This window comes from Leucoraja erinacea, chromosome 10 (genome assembly GCF_028641065.1).
Source record: "Leucoraja erinacea ecotype New England chromosome 10, Leri_hhj_1, whole genome shotgun sequence".
Taxonomy (NCBI): Eukaryota; Metazoa; Chordata; class Chondrichthyes; order Rajiformes; family Rajidae; genus Leucoraja; species Leucoraja erinaceus.
Window position 1 is genome coordinate 61,683,924 of NC_073386.1, and position 18,935 is coordinate 61,702,858.

Below are 18,935 nucleotides of genomic sequence, written 5' to 3' on the forward strand. Positions count from 1 at the left end.
AAATCACACAATGGAACGTTCACCAGGGGCTGGGGCTGGTGCTGCTTCTATTGGTGAGATGCCAGTTTTTTTTTTAAATATTGGCAGGGGGTGAGAGGGATTTGATTAAAAATGTGTACATAAACACGACAAAATGTAATCAGGAGTTTCTATAAGATCCCCCCTCAATCTTCTAAAATCTAGCGAGTACAAGCCGAGTCTATACAATCTTTCTTCATATGAAAGTCCTGACATCCCAAGAATCAGTCTGGTGAACCTTCTCTGTACTCCCTCTATGGCAACAATGTCTTTGAGCATTGGGCATTGTGACATCACAGGATGGAACGTTCACCAAGTGCTTGTGCTCCTGCAAAGGCATATGTAAATGAATCCATTCCGATTGGACATCTGTGAACATCGGGCAGTGTGACATCACACGATGGAACGTTCACCATGGGCTGGGGTTAGTGCTGATTCTATGGGTGAGAAGCCAGTTTATTTTTGAAATATTGGAGGGGGAGAAGGATTTGATTAAAAACGTGTACTTAAACACGACGAAATGTAACGAGGATCGGATACTTTGAAAGAAAAGTGAAATCTCTGCCAAAATGGAAAAGATCTCGGCGATTTTGCGGCTGGTTTCGGAGTTGCAGGGAATCAAAGGAAGAAAGGAGGCGGGCAGCCGTCCATGTAAATGGATACATTCCGATTGGACATCTGCGAGCAATGGGCATTGTGACATCACACGATAGAACGAATCAAAAGCCAGAGGCAGTTGAATGGTAGGCGGCAGGCACACAGTTTTAATATATAACTAGACCAAGTGCAGACCCGTTGTGTCTGTTTCCCCAATGAGCGTTTGCGGGGGGGGTGGGGGGGAGGGGGGGCTGCAGCTTCGCACTAACCTTAACCACCCCCCAAACACACAGGTGGGGGGGAGGGGGGGTGAGAAGAGGGGAGGGAGGGGGAGAGGAGGAGGAGGAGGAAACGGGACCGATTTGGGAGAGAAAAGAGAGCGGGGTAGGGGGGGTGTGAGAGGGGGATGGGGAGAGAGATGTGGGGGAGGGGGGGAAGAGGGAGGGAGGGGGGGAGAGGGGGTGGGGGGAGGAGGGGGGAAAGAGTGGGGGAGGGAGAGTGGAGGGGGAAGGGGGGAGAGAAGTGGAAGAGTGGGGAGGGAGGAGGAAAAGGGTAGGGGAAGTGATGGAAGAGGGACAGAGGTATAGGGGGAAGGGGACGGGGGAGAGAGGGAAGGGGGTGGGGTAGAGAGGGAAGGGGGTGGGGGGGGAGAGGGATGGGACAGGGAGAGGGGTGAGGAGAGGGGGGGGGAGGAGAGAAGGGGGAGAGAAGTGGAAGAGTGGGGAGGGAGGGAGGGGTAGAGGGGTAGCGGGCGTGGTGGAAGTGGGACGGAGAGTGGTGGAACAGAGGGGTAGGAGGAAGGGGGGGGGGGGGAGAGAGGTGAAGGGAGGGGAAGAGAGGGGTGGGGGAGGGAGAGGGGTGGGATAAGGGGAGAGAAGTGGAAGAGTGTGGGGAGAGAGAAGTGGAAGAGTGTGGAGGGAGGGTAGGGGGGGAGTGGTGGAAGAGGGACGGAGGGGTAGGGGGAAGGGGGGGGGGGGGAGAGAGGGAAGGGCGGTGGGAGAGAGATGGATGGGTGGGAGAGGGAGAGGGGTGAGGAGAGGGAAACATAGAAACATAGAAATTAAGTGCAGGAGTAGGCCATTCGGCCCTTTGAGCCGGCACCACCATTCAATATGATCATGGCTGATCATCCAACTCAGTATCCTGTACCTGCCTTCTCTCCATACCCCCTGATCCCTTTAGCCACAAGGGCCACATCAAACTCCCTCTTAAATATAACCAATAAACTGGCCTCAACTACCTTCTGCGGCAGAGAGTTCCAGAGATTCACCATTCTCTGTGTGAAAAATGATTTTCTCATCTCGGTTCTAAAAGATTTACCCCTTATCCTTAAACTGTGACCCCTTGTCCTGGACTTCCCCAACATCTGGAACAATCTTCCTGCATCTAGCCTGTCCAACCCCTTAAGAATTTTGTAAGCTTTTATAAGATCCCCCTCAATCTTCTAAATTCTAGCGCGTACAAGCCAAGTCTATCCAGTCTTTATTCATATGAAAGTCCTGACATCCCAGGAATCAGTCTGGTGAACCTTCTCTGTACTCCCTCTATGGCAAGAATGTCTTTCAGCATTGGGCATTGTGACATCACACGATGGAACGTTCACCAGGTGCTGGTGCTCCTGCAAAGGCATATGTAAATGAATCCATTCCGATTGGACATCTGTGAGCATTGGGCATTGTGACATCACACGATGGAACGTTCACCAGGGGTTGGGGCTGGGGCTGCTTCTATGGGTGAGAAGGCAGTTTATTTTTGAAATATTTGGGGTGGGGGGAGAAGTATTTGATTAAAAAAGTGTACATAAACACGACGAAATGTAATCAGAAGTGGATACTTTTAAAGAAAAGTGAAATCTCTACCGATATGGAAAAGATCTCGGCGATTCTGCGTCTGGATTCGGCATGGCAAGGAATCAAAGGAAGAAAGGCAGCCGGAAGCCGTACATGTAAATGGATCCATTCCAATTGGACATCTGCGAGCATTGGGCATTGTGACATCACACGATGGAACGAATAAAAGGCAGAAAGGCAGCCGGACGGACGCCAGGCGGCAGCCACACAGTTTTAATATAAGATAGATAGATAGATAGATAGATAGATAGATAGATAGATAGATAGATAGATAGATAGATAGATAGATAGATAGATAGATTATCAGCGTATTGTGATTACAGGCCTGTTATGCTTATGCAATTAAGAATTTCATTGTTCTGTCGTTTAGTTTAGTTCATGAATGTCATGTGTACTGAGATACATTGAAAAGCTTTTTTGTTGCCACTATCCAGGCAGCAAAAATGCTAGACATGATCACAATCAAGCACTTTAGACTGTTATAATTTTACACTGTTACAGTATGTCTACAGTGAAGAGTTATAGGATAAAGGGTATAATGTTTAGTGCAAGATAAAGCCCAGTAAATTCCAATTAAAGATAGTCTGAGGATCCCCATTATTTAACTTTAGATTTACTTTACTTTAGAGATGGAAACCGGTCCTTCGGCCCATCGAATCCACGCTGACCAGCGATCACCTCGCCTACTAGCACTATCCTACACACTAGGGACAATTTACAATTTATACCAAAGCCAATTAACCTACAAACCCGCGTGTCTTTGGACTGTGGGAGGAAACCAGAGCACCTGGTTTAAACCCACACGGTCACTGAGCGAACGCACAAATTCCGTACAGACAGTACCCGCAGTCAGGATCAAACCGGGGTCTCTGGCGCTGTGAGGCAGCAACTCTGCCGCTGCGCCACCGTGCCGTTCCGAAATTAGTTCATTGGTAGCTCAGATCCGCTCTCCATTTGGTGACAGGATGGTTCAGTTGCCTATCACCGCATATGGCAATTAAACATTCGAGACTGATGAGTCTTAAATTAAATTCTCACCACACTTCAGTCAGAAATCTTTTCCGAAAACTGAGATTTATTTATAAATTATTTGTCATATATAAATGTCTAAAAATATATAAGATGTACATGCTACGATCTACATTTGAGTATTGCACAAATCTTTGTCATCAAATTGGTTACCAATAAAATTAAAATGTGCTGTGTTTCGAAGAGACATGAAACTAATAAGGACATTATTCACCAGGACACTGATTTGCTGCCACAGATAATTATTTTTCCTGATGGAAGAATCCTAAATGATTAGTTGATTGAGACCAGGTCCAATGCACACAACAGTCTGTTTCTCAGGAGGTCTCTCCACATTCAAAAATAATATTTTACATGGTATGCACAGCCAAACGCATTGCACACAATTTCAATCTAAGCAGATTATTTTAAAATGGCGTTGCGATCTTTAAAACGACATTGGTTAATTTTATTTCAAGGTGTGAGTGAGTCCGAAGAGCAAAATAATTCCAGATCTGCCTAATCCTGTGTTCAGTTTAGTGATACAACATGGAAACAGGCCCTTCGGCCCACCGAGTCCACACCGACCAGTGATCACCCATTACACTAGTTCTATGTTTCACTTTCACATCCACTTTCACATCTATTCCCTACACATTACAATTAAATGACAAACCTCCACTTCTTTAGGATGTGGGAGGAAACTGGAGGGCCCAGAGTAACCCACGTGGTCACAGGGAGAACATGCAAACTCCACCCAGATAGTACCCGAGGTCAGGATCGAACCCGGATCGCTGGCGCTGTGAGGCAGCAACTCTACCGCTGCGCCACCGTGTTTTGCTCAGATGGGTTTTTTTCTGCGTTGGAATAATATAAAAACCTTGACATTGGAAACGCAAAACCTACTGCACAGATTTGACGATAATAATCTGCCTGCCTTTGTGGACAAAGAAACAGTCGAAGTGAGAGAAGAATCATGGCTTTGAAATACCTGAGTCCCTCTTTCTCCTATTATGCCCTCCTCCCTACAAGCTACGATCACAAGCTACGATCCATGGAGTTGCCATGGAGAGTAGATTAATTTTAGATTTAGTTTTAGAGACACAGCGCAGAAATAGGCCCTCCGGCCCGCCAAGTCGGTGCCGACCACCGAGTCCACATTGACTAGTACACTAGTTCAATCCTACTCACTCAGGACAATTTACAGAAGCCAATTAACCTGTGTTTTTGCTGGGTGCTATCCAGTCAGTGAAAAGACTAGACATTTCACTAAAGATGTCCACAATATACAGATGCAGGATAAAGGGAATCATGTTTAGTGCAAGGTGAAGTCCAGTAAAGTGAAATTAAAGATAGCCTGATGGTCTCCAATATGTTACTTTAGATTTACTTTACATTAGTGATACAGCATGGAAACAGGCCCTTCGGCCCACCGAGTCCGTGCCGACCACCGATCACCCTGTGCACCAACACTATCCCACACACGGGGAACAATTTACAATTTTTACCAAGCCAATCAACCTACAAACCTGCACGTCTTTGGAGTGTGGGAGGAAACGGAGCACCCGGAGAAAACATACGTGGTCACAGGGAGAAAAACTCCACACAGACAGCACCCAGAGTCAGGATCGAACCTGGCGGTGTAAGGCAGCAACTCTACCGCTGCGTCACCATGCCGACGTCTCAGTAAAACGGGATGTTTGGAGTGAACGATTTTCCCATTTGGAGACTGCGGTGAAGACCTTAACTGTTGGAGTTGGGACATGTGTGGATGGAATGCATTCTTTTAATTTGAGTTTAAATAAAATGATTTCAGCTATTCATCAACGTATAAATTAGTAACAATGTGTTAAAGCTTATATAGTCCAAAGAACGTTTTGGACTCATCAGAGTCAACTAGCCTTGGATATGACACATTAACATAGAGGGAATCTCCTTTGGTAAGGGTGACAATTCCTGCTTGGTAACTGTTCGTGTTCCAGTTATTATAATTCAGTGAACAGTAGTCCGTCTTCTCAGATTCCATCAGAATCAAGTCCTTACTATAGCGAGTCGACCGTTTGAATAGGATGTGCTCCAAATTCTTCCTGCGTTCACATTTATATCCTCGGAAGTAGATCTTGGAATAAACGACGAAGAGTCCAGTTTGGTTGACGACCAGACCGCAGTCTTTGTACGTGACACCTCTGATGATGGCATGGCCCGTCTGGTGATTCCACATGAGTGGGTTGGTGTAATCAGAGTTATAATATCCTGTAATAAACCCAATGCAAATAAAGATTAGTAATATGCATTTCAAAATTATACACAACGCAACCCAGTACAATAACACAACACAATGTTTGTTTATAATATAAAATTATAAAAGAACTGGACAAGCTAGATGTAGGAAAAATGTTCCCAATGTTGGGCGAGGGGCCACAGTCTTAGAATAAAGGGCTCGCCATTTAAGACTGAGGTGAGAATAAACTTTTTCACCCAGAGAATTGTTAATTTTGTGGAATTCCCTGCCACAGAGGGCAGTCGAGGCCAAATCACTAGATGGATTTAAGAGAGAGTTAGATAGAGCTCTAGGGGCTGGTGGAATCAAGGGATATGGGGAGAAGACAGGCACGGGTTATTGATTGGGGATGATCAACCATGATCACAATGAATGGCGGTGCCAGCTAAGGGCCGAATGGCCTCCTCCTACACCTATTTTCTATGTTTCTATGTTTAATTAAAGAAATTAGTTGTTTCATGTATCTTGTGTTTTATGACTGTTGGCAAACCAATTTCACTGCAAAATTCACCAGCCTCACAATTAACCTCAAAAAGCTAACTTGCTAGTCGAATCGATAGACTTCTTCTTCTTGCGTATGGCGTGCACAGCCTAAAGTTGTAGGTCAACTTGTTCTATTTGTCTATTTGTTAGTGCACATCGGGTTGATTGCATTGGTCGAAACAGGGTGGACCACGTGAAGGTTGCAATCTCCCACCCTGAATCGATGAATGCAATGCTAGCATTTATTTCTAGAGGGCTAGAGTACAAAACAGGGATGTACCGCTGAGGCTCTATAAGGCACTGGTTAGACCGCATTTGGAGTATTGTGAACAGTTTTGGGCCCTATATCTGAGGAAGGGTGTGCTGGCTCTGGGGAGGGTCCAGAGGAGGTTTACAAGAACGATCCCAGGAATGAGTGGCAGCGTTTGACGGCACTGAGTTTAGAAGGATGAGGGGACCTCTTTGAAACTCATTGAATAGTGAAAAGCTTAGATAGAGTGGATGTGGAGAGATTGTTTCCACTAGCGGGAGAGTCTCAGACCAGAGGTCATAGCCTCAGAATAAAAGAACATACCTTAAGGAAGGAAATGAGGAGGAATTTCTTTAATTAGGTGGTGAATCTGTGGAATTCATTGCCACAGAAGGCTGTGGAGGCCAACTTAACGGATATTTTTAAGACAGAGATTGACGGGTTCTTGATTAATACGGGTGTCAGGGTTTGTGGGGAGAAGGCAGGAGAATGCGGTTGAGGGAGAAATATACAACAGCCTTGCTTGAATGGCGGAATGTATTTGATGGTCTAACTCTTTGTTTAAGAAAGAACTGCAGATGCTGGAAAAAACGATGGTAGACAAAAATTGCTGGAGCAAGTCAGCGGGTGAGGCAGCATCTATGGAGCGAAGGAATAGGTGACGTTTCGGGTCGAAACCCTCCTTCAGATGGTCCAATTCTGCTTCTAGAACTTATGAAATTATGAGCCTGGACATTTTGTGTTTCACTTCACAGCTCCAGAGACCCAGGTTCGATCCTGACTACAGGTACTGTCTGTGCGAAATTTGCACTTTCTCCCTGTGACCTTGTGGGTTTTCTCTGGGATGCTCCGGTTTCCTCCCACTTCCCAAAGATGAGCGGGTTTGTAGGATAATTGACTTCTCTAAATTGTAAATAGCCCCTATTGTGTAGAACTAGTGGATGGGTGATCAATGGTTGGCGTGAACTTGGTGGGCTGCAGGGCCTGTTTCCATGCTGTATCTCTAAACTAAATTAACCTAAAATAAACATGTGATTACTGATGTGGAACAATAAGTCCTGGTCATTAGTGCTCAGCATCTGTTCGATAAATGCATCTCATCAACATCTAAAATAAACACAGAGTGCTGGAGTAACTCAGCACCACAGGCAGTATCTCTGGACAACATTTGATAGGACCCTTCTTCAGAAGGACGGTCTAAAGAAGAGTCCCAACCTGAAACTTGCTTATCCATGTAGGACACAAGGAATAGTAGATGCTGGAATCTTGAGGAGAAAAAACACAAAGTGCTGGAGTACCTCAATGAATCAGACAGCATTTAGGAGGATAGGCACAAAATGCTGGAGTAACTCACCTGGACAGGCAGCTTCTCTGGAGAAGTGTCTTGCCTTGACCCAAAACATCTCCCATTCCTTCTCTCCAGATATACTGCCTGACCTGCTGAGTTACTCCAGCAGTTCGTGCTTATCTTCAGTGCAAACCAACATCTGCAGTTCCTTCCTACAGCATAAAGAGGACCTAGGTGGGCAACGTTTCAGGCTGCAATCCTTCTTCAGAGTAGAGAATATCTGAAGAATGACTTCAACCCAAAACATCACCTATCCATGTCCTCCAGTGATGCTGCAAACATCTAATTATAATGAAGGTCTCTCCCACCATTGGTGTGGTGCACCAACTGTGAGCTCGGGATTTGAGATGTACAGCTGTGTGGGAGCTCAGTTGAGAATGTGGATGTGAGCCGTGATGGCGATTGATGGTTTAGTTCAGGTTAGTTTAGTGTTACAGCATGGAAACAGGCTGTTCAGCCCACCGAGTCTACGCTGGCCAGCGGTCACCCGTTCACAGTAGTTCTATGTTATCCCACTTTCCCATCCACTCCATTCACACTAGGTAGACACAAAATGCTGGTGTAACTCAGCTGGACAGGCGGTCACGGAGAGAACGTACAAACTCCGCACAGACAGCACATACAGCACAGATAGATCCGGCTCAGCAAGTGCTGTAAGGCAGCAACTCTACCACTGCTCCACCTTGCTGCCCTCAACGATAGACACAAAATGCTGGAGTAACTCAGCGGGACAGGCAGCATCTCTGGAGAGCAGGAATGGGTGACGTTTCAGGTCAAGACCCGAAATGTCGCGACACGAAACATCGCCCATTCCTTCTCTCCAGAGATGCTGCCTGGCCCGCTGAGTTACTCCAGCATTTTGTGTCCATCTCCGGTTTAAACCAGCATCTGCAGTTCCTTCCTACACATTCTCCCTACATTTTCTCATCCACTACCTACACACCAGGGGCAATTTACAGAGGGCCAATTAACTTACAAATCCGCACATCTTTGGGATGTGGGAGGAAATCGGAGCACCTCGAGGAAACCCACAAGGTCACAGGGAGAGCGTGCAAACTCCGCACAGACAGCACCAGAGGTCTGGATCGAACTTTCAGACTTTTACTTATGTTTTCTGATTCCATTGCTAGAATCAGTCACCAATGATTTTGTTTTTTATATATAGAACTTCACTTAATATTACAACCCAGTTGTATGACTATTGATTATTCTAACTTCAAGTAACCCCTACATCCCTTCTCTCTCCATCACTTCCCCACCCAAGTCGTACCAGCTTCAAAGTCGTCTTGTTGAGTCTCATTGTTTGTAACACATTTTCACCTGGCACACAGCTAACAGTGGTCTGTTTCTTTTACCGTCGTTACATTTTTGCATTTCTTTCATTTTGCATATCGGCAGGGCTGCCAACTCTCACGCTTTCGGTGTGAGACTCACGCCCTGCAGCAATTTCTCATGCCCTCACGCTCACGACCGAGTTCTCATGCTGAGCTCAGTCCCTGCGCAATTTGTCCCTTAGCGCCGTGTGCCAGGGATCCGTGCGGTCCGGGGAAGCGCGTCAGTTGGCGGCTGTGAGTGACGTCGCGCCTCTTCTCTTGGTTGGATGTGAAGCCGCCGACTGCACATCCAACCAAGCAGCCGGAGTTGGAACTAACCAGGTGAATCAGTTGTAAAACCTGGGGGGGGTTTCGGAATGGCCATAAATTAAGTATAAATACGAGTAGTGTGTTTAGATCTTTTGCAAACTGTTCCCAATATGCAATATACGGGTTTTCGGCCCGTAACCTGGAAAACCGCGTGTTTTATTTTCCAATTCATTTTTGCGGGAACAGGGCAGGCGAGCCGATCTGAGAACTGCGGACAGTGCGAGTGTCCCGGGCCGTCGGAGGCGTCTGAAGCGCCGCTGCCACGAGAGTCTCTGTGCCGAAGGGACAGACTTTCAAAGGGTGGTGGAGCGAGGGAGAGAGAGGAGGGAAGGAGAGGGAGACGAGAGGGAGAGGGGGAGAGAGGGGGGAGAGACAGGGGGGAGAGTGAATGGAGAGAGAGAAGAGGGAGAGGGGAAAGAGGTAGGGGGGAGAAAGGGGGGGAGAGTGAGGTGGGAGGGGGAGAAAGAGAGACGGGTGAGAGGGACGAAAGAGGGAAGAGAGAGAGAGGGGGTGGAGAGAATGGGAGAGAGGGGTGGTAAAAGAGAGTGGGGGAAGAGGGAGAGAGGGGGGAGGAGAGAAATGGGGAAAAAGAGAGAGATGGGGGGGGGCAAAGAGAGAGAGAGAGCCAGGGGGAGAGTGAGGTGGAGGGAGATGGGTGAGAGAGAGGGAGAGAGAGGAGGAGAGAGGAGGAAAGGGAGATGAGAGAGAGAGAGGGGGCGGAGAGGGGGGGAGAGAGAGGGGAAAGAGAGATGGAGGGGAGAGAGAGAAGGGGTTGAGGGGAGAAAGAGTGCATCCTGGAGGACAACCAGTGGCTGCTGGAAGTAAGTACCAAGCACTGGGTAGAAACGGTTGAAGATTGTGGACTTCAAATGGGGGTGGTTGCAGAAAGCATCCTGCTTGCCTGTTAGATTTTCACTTACTGTAACTGCAGGAAAAATGTTCCCGATGTTGGGGGCGTTCAGAACCATGGGTCACAGTTTAAGAATAAAGGGGGGGCCAGTTAGGACTGAGATGAGAACAAACTTTCTTCACGCAGAGAGTTGTGAATCTGTGGAATTCTCTGCCACAGAAGGCAGTACAGGCCAATTCACTGGATGTTTTCAAAGAGTTTCATTTAATTCTTGGGGCTAACAATATCAAGGGGTATGGGGAAAAAACAGGAAAGAGGCACTGATTTTATGGCAGTGCTGGCTCGAAGGGCCGATGGCCTATTCCGTCACCTATTTTCTATGTTTCTATGCTTGAGTATATGGCAATAAAACTCGATCACTTGATTTTGAATCATTCATGCATGGTGGAGGTATAATGTAGTCATAGAGTGATACAGTGTGAAAACAGGCCCTTCGGCGCAACTTGCCCACACCCGCCAACATGTCCCAGCTTTGCTACCTGCTTGTGGTCCATACCTCCAAACCTGTCCTATCCATGCAGCAGTCTAACTTTTTCTTAAATGTTGGGATGGTCCCTGCCTCAACTACCTCCTCTGGCAGCTTGTTCCATACACCCATCACCCTTTGTGTGGATAAAGTTACCTCTTAAAAATACAAAAAACATTGAAATCATACTTCTACAGTGCACTAAAACATGATTTTAATACATCAAATTTCAAAAAATTCCTACCCTTGGAGGGGGGACATACTTCTTCCACACCCTCTCCCCACTCGGTTGTTCCACTCCCTCACCGGGTACCCCCAAGGCCAGTCATCAGTGATCACACAGCCTCCTCCCTTTCAAAAATGCTCCAATCCAATTTAAAGCATATATATTGTATTCAAGTGTAAGTTATAAGATTCGCTGCAGTATGCACCATATTGCACAATTCCAATGGGAGGGGGGACACCGCCCTCCTCCTCCCCCCCCCAACCCGGTCGCTATGCTCCCTCGGGCTTGGTCTCTTGCAAGTTCTCACTCACAACTCTCACCCAATGTTGGCAGCCCTGATATCGTTCTATATCTCTCTACATCACCGTCTATATCTCCCGTTTCCCTTTCCCCTGACTCTAAGCCTGAAGAAGGGTCTCGGCCCGAAGCGTCACCCATTTCTTCTCTCCAGAGATGCTGCCTGTCCCTCTGAGTTACTCCAACATTTTGTATCTACCTTCGGTTTAAACCAGCATCTGCAGTTCCTTCCTACACTTCACTTCGACACACGAGAGACACCTAGTGGAAAGATGGCGGTACTGCAGCAGTATTGATTTTTATTACAAAGAGAATGCTAAAGTGGAAAGTGGAAATATTTAACTACAGGGAAAGTCCAGCTTTTATCTTTGAACATTGAATTCTCCAATTTTAGGTAACTAACCAGCAACCTCTTCCTACTTTTTTCTTCCCCCCTACCTTAACTATAACCCATCTTAATATCCACCCAAGATAGCCACAATATGCTGGAGTAACTCAGCGGGTTACTCCTGCATTTCGTATCTAGCTTCAGTATGTAAACCAGCATCTGCAGTCCCTTCCTACACTTGATGTCCACCTATTTCTCCTACTATTTCCCCCCCCCCACCAACATTTTCCTTCCCCTGTCCCCTAAAACTCATCTGAAGAAGGGTTTCTGCCCGAAACGTTGCCAATTCATTCGCTCCATAGATGCTGCTGCACCCGCTGAGTTTCTCCAGCTCTTTTGTCTGCCTTCGATTGTCCAGCATCTGCAGTTCCTTCTTAAACCCTTCAACCCATCGTCCAGCCCCACATATCATGCCCCTTCTCTCCTTGTCTCACGCCTTTTTAATCACCTTTTCATCTCTGGCCTTTATCCACCCACCTACCCTGTCTGACAAAGGATCCCAACCCGAAATGTTGCCTGTCCATGTCCTCCAGCGATGCTGCTTGCCCCACTGAGTTACTCCAGCACTATGTTGTGTTTTGCTCATGGTTCCAGCACCTGCAGTTACTTTAGTCCACGGGTGTTTTTCTTGATATTTTCCCATCTTCTCTCTCATCGTCTCCCTTCAACTCTTTCCGTGCCATCGTGATTCATTCTTTCTTTAACAAAACTTGGTTGTTGTAACCGACCGCACATAACAATCTTCCACCCACACTGTGAAATCTCAAAGAACTAATTTATCAACGGCGCCCCCTGGTGTGTTAGAATATCAAACATAGAAAATATCCCAGCGCAAGAACAGGCCTTTCGGCCCACATTGACTGTGCCAACCATGATGCAAAGACCAATTCTCTTATCTGCCTGCACATAATCCATGCTCCCTCCATTCCCTGCATATCTCTGTGTGTATCCAAATCATAAGTAATAGAAACTTACAAAATTCTTAAGGGGTTGGACAGGCTAGATGCAGGAATATTATTCCCGATGTTGGGGAAGTCCAGAACAAGGGGTCACAGTTTAAGGATAAAGGGGAAATCTTTTAGGACTGAGATGAGAAAAACATTTTTCACACAGAGAGTGGTGAATCTCTGGAATTCTCTGCCACAGAATGTAGTTGAGGCCAGTTCATTGGCTATATTTAAGAGGAAGTTAGTTGTGGCCCTTGTGGCTCAAGGTATCGGGGGTATGAAGAGAAGGCAGGTATGGGATACTGAGTTGGATGATCAGCCATGATCATATTGAATGGCGGTGCAAGCTCGAAGGGCCGAATGGCCTACTCCTGCACCTAATTTCTATGTTTCTATGTTTCAATGTTTCTATAATGTCATTCTATAAAGCTCATGTGATCGGAGCAGAATTAGGCCATTTGGCCCATCAAGGCTACTCTGCCATTCAATCATGGCTGATCTATCTCTCCCTCCTAACCCAATTCTCCTGCCTTCTCCCCGTAACGCCTGACAACCGTCACCAATGTCTCTTAAATGCCACTATTAATTAGATCGACATTCTCCATCCTCATGGATACTTTGAGTATTTCTTTGAGGTCCAATCTTTCCCCTGCCCGGTGGATTGCAACCTTGTCGTGGTCGGGGAGCTTGTGTGTCTCAGTGACCCCTAGAGCTATGCCAGTGGGAGATTTGTCTCCTGTTAGGGTCTCCCATGCTGGACAGGTCGAAGGGTAGAGGTGAGACGAAGAGCGACCCACTGGTCCTCCAGGTTGGAGGTTGAGCACGGGGCTAACAACCCTGCCTCATAAAACAAATATGTTACGGAAGCAGCAACTGAAGGAATCAACACTACTGGATGAAATGAAAACAATGGACCTGACCTGGGGTAGTGTCCAGAAGCTAGCCCAGAACACACAGGAGTGGAGGACCTTTGTTGCTGCCGTACATGTCAGGAGGCATAATAGGCAATTAGTAAGTAAGTAAGCAATCTTTCCCATTGACAGCAAAACTAAAATCCTTTACTCTTTCCGCCTAAGTGGGCTGAATTCTGATATCATTATTCAGGCCAAATTTGCAAGCAATAAGATCTATTGCGTGCTGTTGCCTGACTGGATATTCATGGCATCCTTGAAGGTGTAGCATCACCTGCTATTGATTCGAATCAACCGAAAGGAAGGTGACTTCAAGATATTTGCTTTGTTTTCATTTCATAGATTTATTCTTGTCCAGTTTAGTTTAGTTAAGTTTAGAGATACAGCGCGGAAACAGGCCCTGCTGCCCACCGAGTCTGCGCCGACCAGCGATCCCTGCACACTTACATTATCCTACACACACTAGGGACAATTTACAGTTTTACCAAGCCAATTGACCTACAAACCTGCAAGTCTTTGGAGTGTGGGAGGAAACCAGAGCTCCCAGCCAAAAACCCACGCTGGCGCAGGGAGAACGTACAAACTCCTACAGACAGCACCCGTGGTCAGGATCGAACCCGGGTCACTGGCCCTGTGAGGCTGCGACACTACCACTGCACCACCGTGTCGCCCCCAAGTCTTTTTTACATTTCTCTTGTTGAACTCCGCCACCCCCTATCTCCTCCCATTCCCCTCCGCCTCTTCCACCTTTCTTTCTACTCTGCATATTCCTTGCTTCATTGCTCTTTCATCTTACTTCTCTAGTCTCTTCCATTGGTCTCTGTTTCACTTTCAGTCTCCCAATCAGTCTCCATCTTCTCAGGCATCCACCTGAAGAAGAGTCCCAGCCTACCATGTCGCCCATCCAAAGGTAGACACAAAAAGCTGGAGTAAATCAGCGGGACAGGCAGCATCTCTGGAGTATCTGCTGTTCCTTCCTACACATGTCTCCTATTCATGTCCTCCAGAGATTACTTTTAGTTTTAGTTTTAGAGATACAGCGTGGAAACAGGCCATTTGGCTCACCGAGTTCACACCAACCAGCGACCCTCGTACACTAGTTCTATCCTACACACTAGGGACCATCTTTCACAGAGGCCAATTAACCCACAAACCTGCACGTCTTTGGAGTGTGGGAGTAGACCAGAGCACCTGAAGAAATCCCACTCGGTCACAGAGGAAACGTGCAAACTCCGTGCACACAGCATCCGTGGTCAGGATTGAACCCGGGTCTCTGGTGCTGTAAGGCAGCAACTCTACCGCTGCGCCACTGTGCGCCTGACCTGCTGAGTTTGTCCGGCACTTTGTGTCCGATGCAAGGTTGCAAGCATCAGCACTAACTTGTGCCTCCAGGCATCCATCTTATTCCACTGTTGGCAGGGACACTTGAGTTAGTTGTTACTAACCTGTAAGGTGCGCTGCAGCTTTAAGGTTCTTGGGTGACTCTGTCACGTTCCGAGTTCCTGTGAAATGCACAAAGTAATGAGCCCACAACAGGAAGAGGCAGAACAGCATCTTATATCAAACTCTGCGCAAACACCAGCTCAGCTTTAGATCACCCACTGACTTTGCAGCAAAGGTCATGGCTTACTTGATTTGACTATTCTAAAGATGCATGAATTGTGTTGAATTTAATCCCAACACTCTCTGACAATAAAAGGCTATCTATCTATCTATCTATCTATCTATCTATCTATCTATCTATCTATCTATCTATCTATCTATCTATCTATCTATCGTAATTCAGAAAATATATCAAAGTTAGTGTGACCTTTCTTTTGCAAATTTCCATTATGTTCGATACTAATTTGCCAATTGCCCTTTTCAATGTTATATTTGCTTTTTAGAACATAGACCATAAACCACAGAACAGTTCAGCACAGGAACAGGCCCTTCGGCCCCCAATGTCTGTGCTGGACATGATGCCAAGACCAAATCTGTCTGCACATGACCTATATCACTCCATTCCCTGCATATCATAGTCATAATCATAGTCATAGTCATAATCACAATAATACTTTATTAGAAACATAGAAACATAGAAACATAGAAATTAGGTGCAGGAGTAGGCCATTCGGCCCTTCGAGCCTGCACCGCCATTCAATATGATCATGGCTGATCATCCAACTCAGTATCCCGTACCTGCCTTCTCTCCATACCCCCTGATCCCCTTAGCCACAAGGGCCACATCTAACTCCCTCTTAAATATAGCCAATGAACTGGCCTCAACTACCCTCTGTGGCAGAGGGTTCCAGAGATTCACCACTCTCTGTGTGAAAAAAGTTCTTCTCATCTTGGTTTTAAAGGATTTCCCCCTTATCCTTAAGCTGTGACCCCTTGTCCTGGACTTCCCTAACAATGGGAACAATCTTCCTGCATCTAGCCTGTCCAACCCCTTAAGAATTTTGTAAGTTTCTATAAGATCCCCTTTCAATCTCCTAAATTCTAGAGAGTATAAACCAAATTAGCTAAGTATGTTTTGCAACATACGAGGAATTTGATTTGCCATACAGTCATACTAATAAAAAGCAATGGATCACACAAAATGCATTTTACCATAAACATCCACCACAGTGACTCCTCCACATTCCTCACTGTGATGGAAGGCGAAAAAAAGTTCATCTCTTCCCTTCTTTGTCCTCCCACAGTCGGGGACCTTGAGACTTCCATTGACGGGACGACCTTACTTGGGCCCTCGTGTCGGGGCGATCAAGCTGCTGCATCGGGGGGGATCTCATCTACCCCCTGCCGGGCGATCGGGCCAGGGTCAGGACTGGTTGAACCTTTTGCGTAGTTTGGAGCTTCCTGACATCGGTCTCAACCCGAGACCGCGAGCTCCTCGATTGTGAAATCCGCGGGCCGCGGTTGGAGCATCGATCCCGGGCAAGGGAAAGGATCGACTCCGATGGTAAGTCCACGTCCTCGCGGGGGGGGGGGGCTCAAAGTCAGTCTCTAGCAAGGCCGCCAGCTCCATGATGTTAGGCCGCAGAGCGACCGGAGATACGATCCGGAAAACAATCGCATCTCCGGCAAAGTTAGAGATTGGAAAAATGTTTTCCCCGACGCCCTCCCCAACCCCCACATAAAACAAACTAGAGAACATTAACTTTTAAAACGCACTAAAAATAACAAAAAAAGACAAAAAGACAAACAGACTGTTGACGAGGCTGCCATCGTCAGCGCCCTCTGGTGGCCATGTTTCTATACAAAAGTCTCTTAAACGCCGCTATTCTATCTACCTCCACCACTACCCCTGGCAGGGTGTTCCAGGCACCCACCACCCTCTGTGTAAAAAATCTTGCCCCACTCAGCTTTACCACTCTCACCAAAGCTGCGTCCCTTTAAGATATGATATTTCCACCCTGGGGAAAAGTTTCTGCCTGTCTAACCTATCTATGCATCTCATAATTTTATCTACAGCTAACTGGTCTCCCTTCAACTTTATCAGGTGCATTATATAGCATTGAAAAGATTTATTTTGCATCATATAATACCAAGTTTCAATGCACTCAATGCAGTCCAGGGCAACACTGAATCTCAATTTTTCCCCCCATCCCACCCAGCAAAAATAACAGGAATCTTTGATCCTGTGAATTGTCCTGAGAAGCATCAGATCACATTTGCAAGTCAAGGAGTCATAGTATCATATAGCACGGACACAAGCCCTTCAGCCCAACTTGCCCAAGCCTACCAAGATACCCCAAACCGTCCTTATCCGTGTACCTGTCCAAATATCATTTAAATGCTGTTATAGTGCCTGCCTCAACTACCTCCTCTGGCAGCTCGTTCCATACACCCACCACCCTCTGAGTGAAAAAGTAATTTCCTATTAAATCATTCCTCTCTCACTTTAAACGCTTTGTCCACTAGATCAATGCATGTGACATTTTGCATTTAAGCCATTCCAACTTACCAACAATTTTCTCTGCATATGGACCTTTCTCTTTATGATCCTGATAAAAAGAGAAATGGTTAGTTTGCAAGTTCCCATTCAGGCTGCCTGCATCCCTCCCTCAACTGCACCACACCAGCCTTAACCCATCAGTCCTCCTCCGCATGGTCATCGTACCTCTTTGATTTCTTTGATGTCCCTCTGAAGTTCAATCAGTTTGATGGAGCCCAGTGCAAGCCACGCCAATACCAGCAGCACCAAGTTGAGAATGAGAACCGAGCCCACTGTCTTGCAGCCCAGTTTTCTCCTCTTCTTGATAGTGGGCAAAGTCCATACGGGGGCTTGCATGTAGGGATTGAGGTTCGGGTTGCCATCAACCATGAACACTTGAGGATAGGGGTAATTCCGCTGCATGGTCAAATGAACCAAAGAAGCCCTCAGAGCAGTGTTCCCCTTTGAATTCACTGCTCTCAGTGCAAAAGTAATCCTCCACTCTTCAGAATCGAGTACCGAGTTGTGGGAGCTTCTTTTTATAGTTGAGTTTCTGTTCCGTCTGTGCCCACGTACACAACCCCCCCCCCCCTCCTATGTTGAAGTGTGAACAGACATTTCCAAGCGCTGGCCAGATGATGCACAACCGACCGACACTGCTCCTTCTATCAACCGAGCACATTTGCACCTCAGGCTTGTGGTCTGCGCCTTCTAGCTGTTTCTGCACTAGCTGACTTCAGCCACTCGTGGCTGTGATGCATCAGAAAACTATCATAAGTAATATTCGGCCAGCTTTGACATTTCACACACATTCAGAGACCTGATCGAAGTATATAACATTACAAGAGGCTTAAATAGAGTAGACTTCTGTGGACTGGAACACTGAGTTACAGTTTAGTTTATGGTCACCATGTGTCAAGGCAGAGTAACAAGCTTTTGTTGCGTGCTATCCAAGTCAGCAAAAAGACAATACATCACTTTAAGATGAGAGGGGTAACGTTAAAAGGAGATGTGTGGGGCAACTTTTTTACATAGAAGATGATGAGGGAGGTGAGCTGCCAGGGTTGGTGGTGAGGGAACCCGTTCTTGATATCGTGGCATTAAAAAGGCTTCTGGACAGGCATTTGGATATGCAGGGAATGGAGGGATAAAATCTATGCTCAGGTAGGTGAGAGACGTTCTTGACCTTATGTTAGGCACAGATATTGTGCGCCGAAGGGCCTGTTCTTGTGCTGTACAGCTCTGTGCAGTCCTCATGCCAATATCATGCGTAGAAAGGAAATGCAGATGTTGGTTTACACTGAAGAAAGACACAAAATGCTGGATTAACTCAGCGGGTCGACTCAGACAGCATCTCCGAAGAAAAGGAATAGGTGACGTTTCAGGTCGA

At 46.6% G+C, this 18,935-nt stretch overlaps 1 protein-coding gene across 1 annotated transcript; it reads right to left on the reverse strand.

The window, feature by feature from the left end:
* Positions 1 to 4,513: 4,513 nt before the first annotated feature.
* LOC129701295 (tumor necrosis factor ligand superfamily member 6-like) lies at positions 4,514 to 18,147 on the reverse strand. Its single transcript, XM_055642462.1, has 4 exons — positions 17,732 to 18,147; positions 17,576 to 17,615; positions 15,069 to 15,125; positions 4,514 to 5,726 (listed from the first exon to the last, which is right to left on the reverse strand). Exons 1-4 carry the CDS (start codon positions 17,966 to 17,968, stop codon positions 5,323 to 5,325), a joined length of 738 nt encoding a protein of 245 aa, XP_055498437.1. The 5' UTR covers positions 17,969 to 18,147; the 3' UTR covers positions 4,514 to 5,322.
* Between the last annotated feature and the right edge of the window lie 788 nt (positions 18,148 to 18,935).

Coding starts and splice junctions, on each gene's coding strand:
- LOC129701295 (XM_055642462.1), bottom strand. CDS start 17,968: ATGCAGCGGAATTACCCCTATCCTCAAGTGTTCATGGTTGATGGCAAC. Junction 15,126..17,575: donor ATATGCAGAGAAAATTGTTG/GTAAGTTGGAAT, acceptor TGCATTTCACAG/GAACTCGGAACGTGACAGAG. Junction 5,727..15,068: donor AGCTGCAGCGCACCTTACAG/GTTAGTAACAAC, acceptor GGTTTATTACAG/GATATTATAACTCTGATTAC.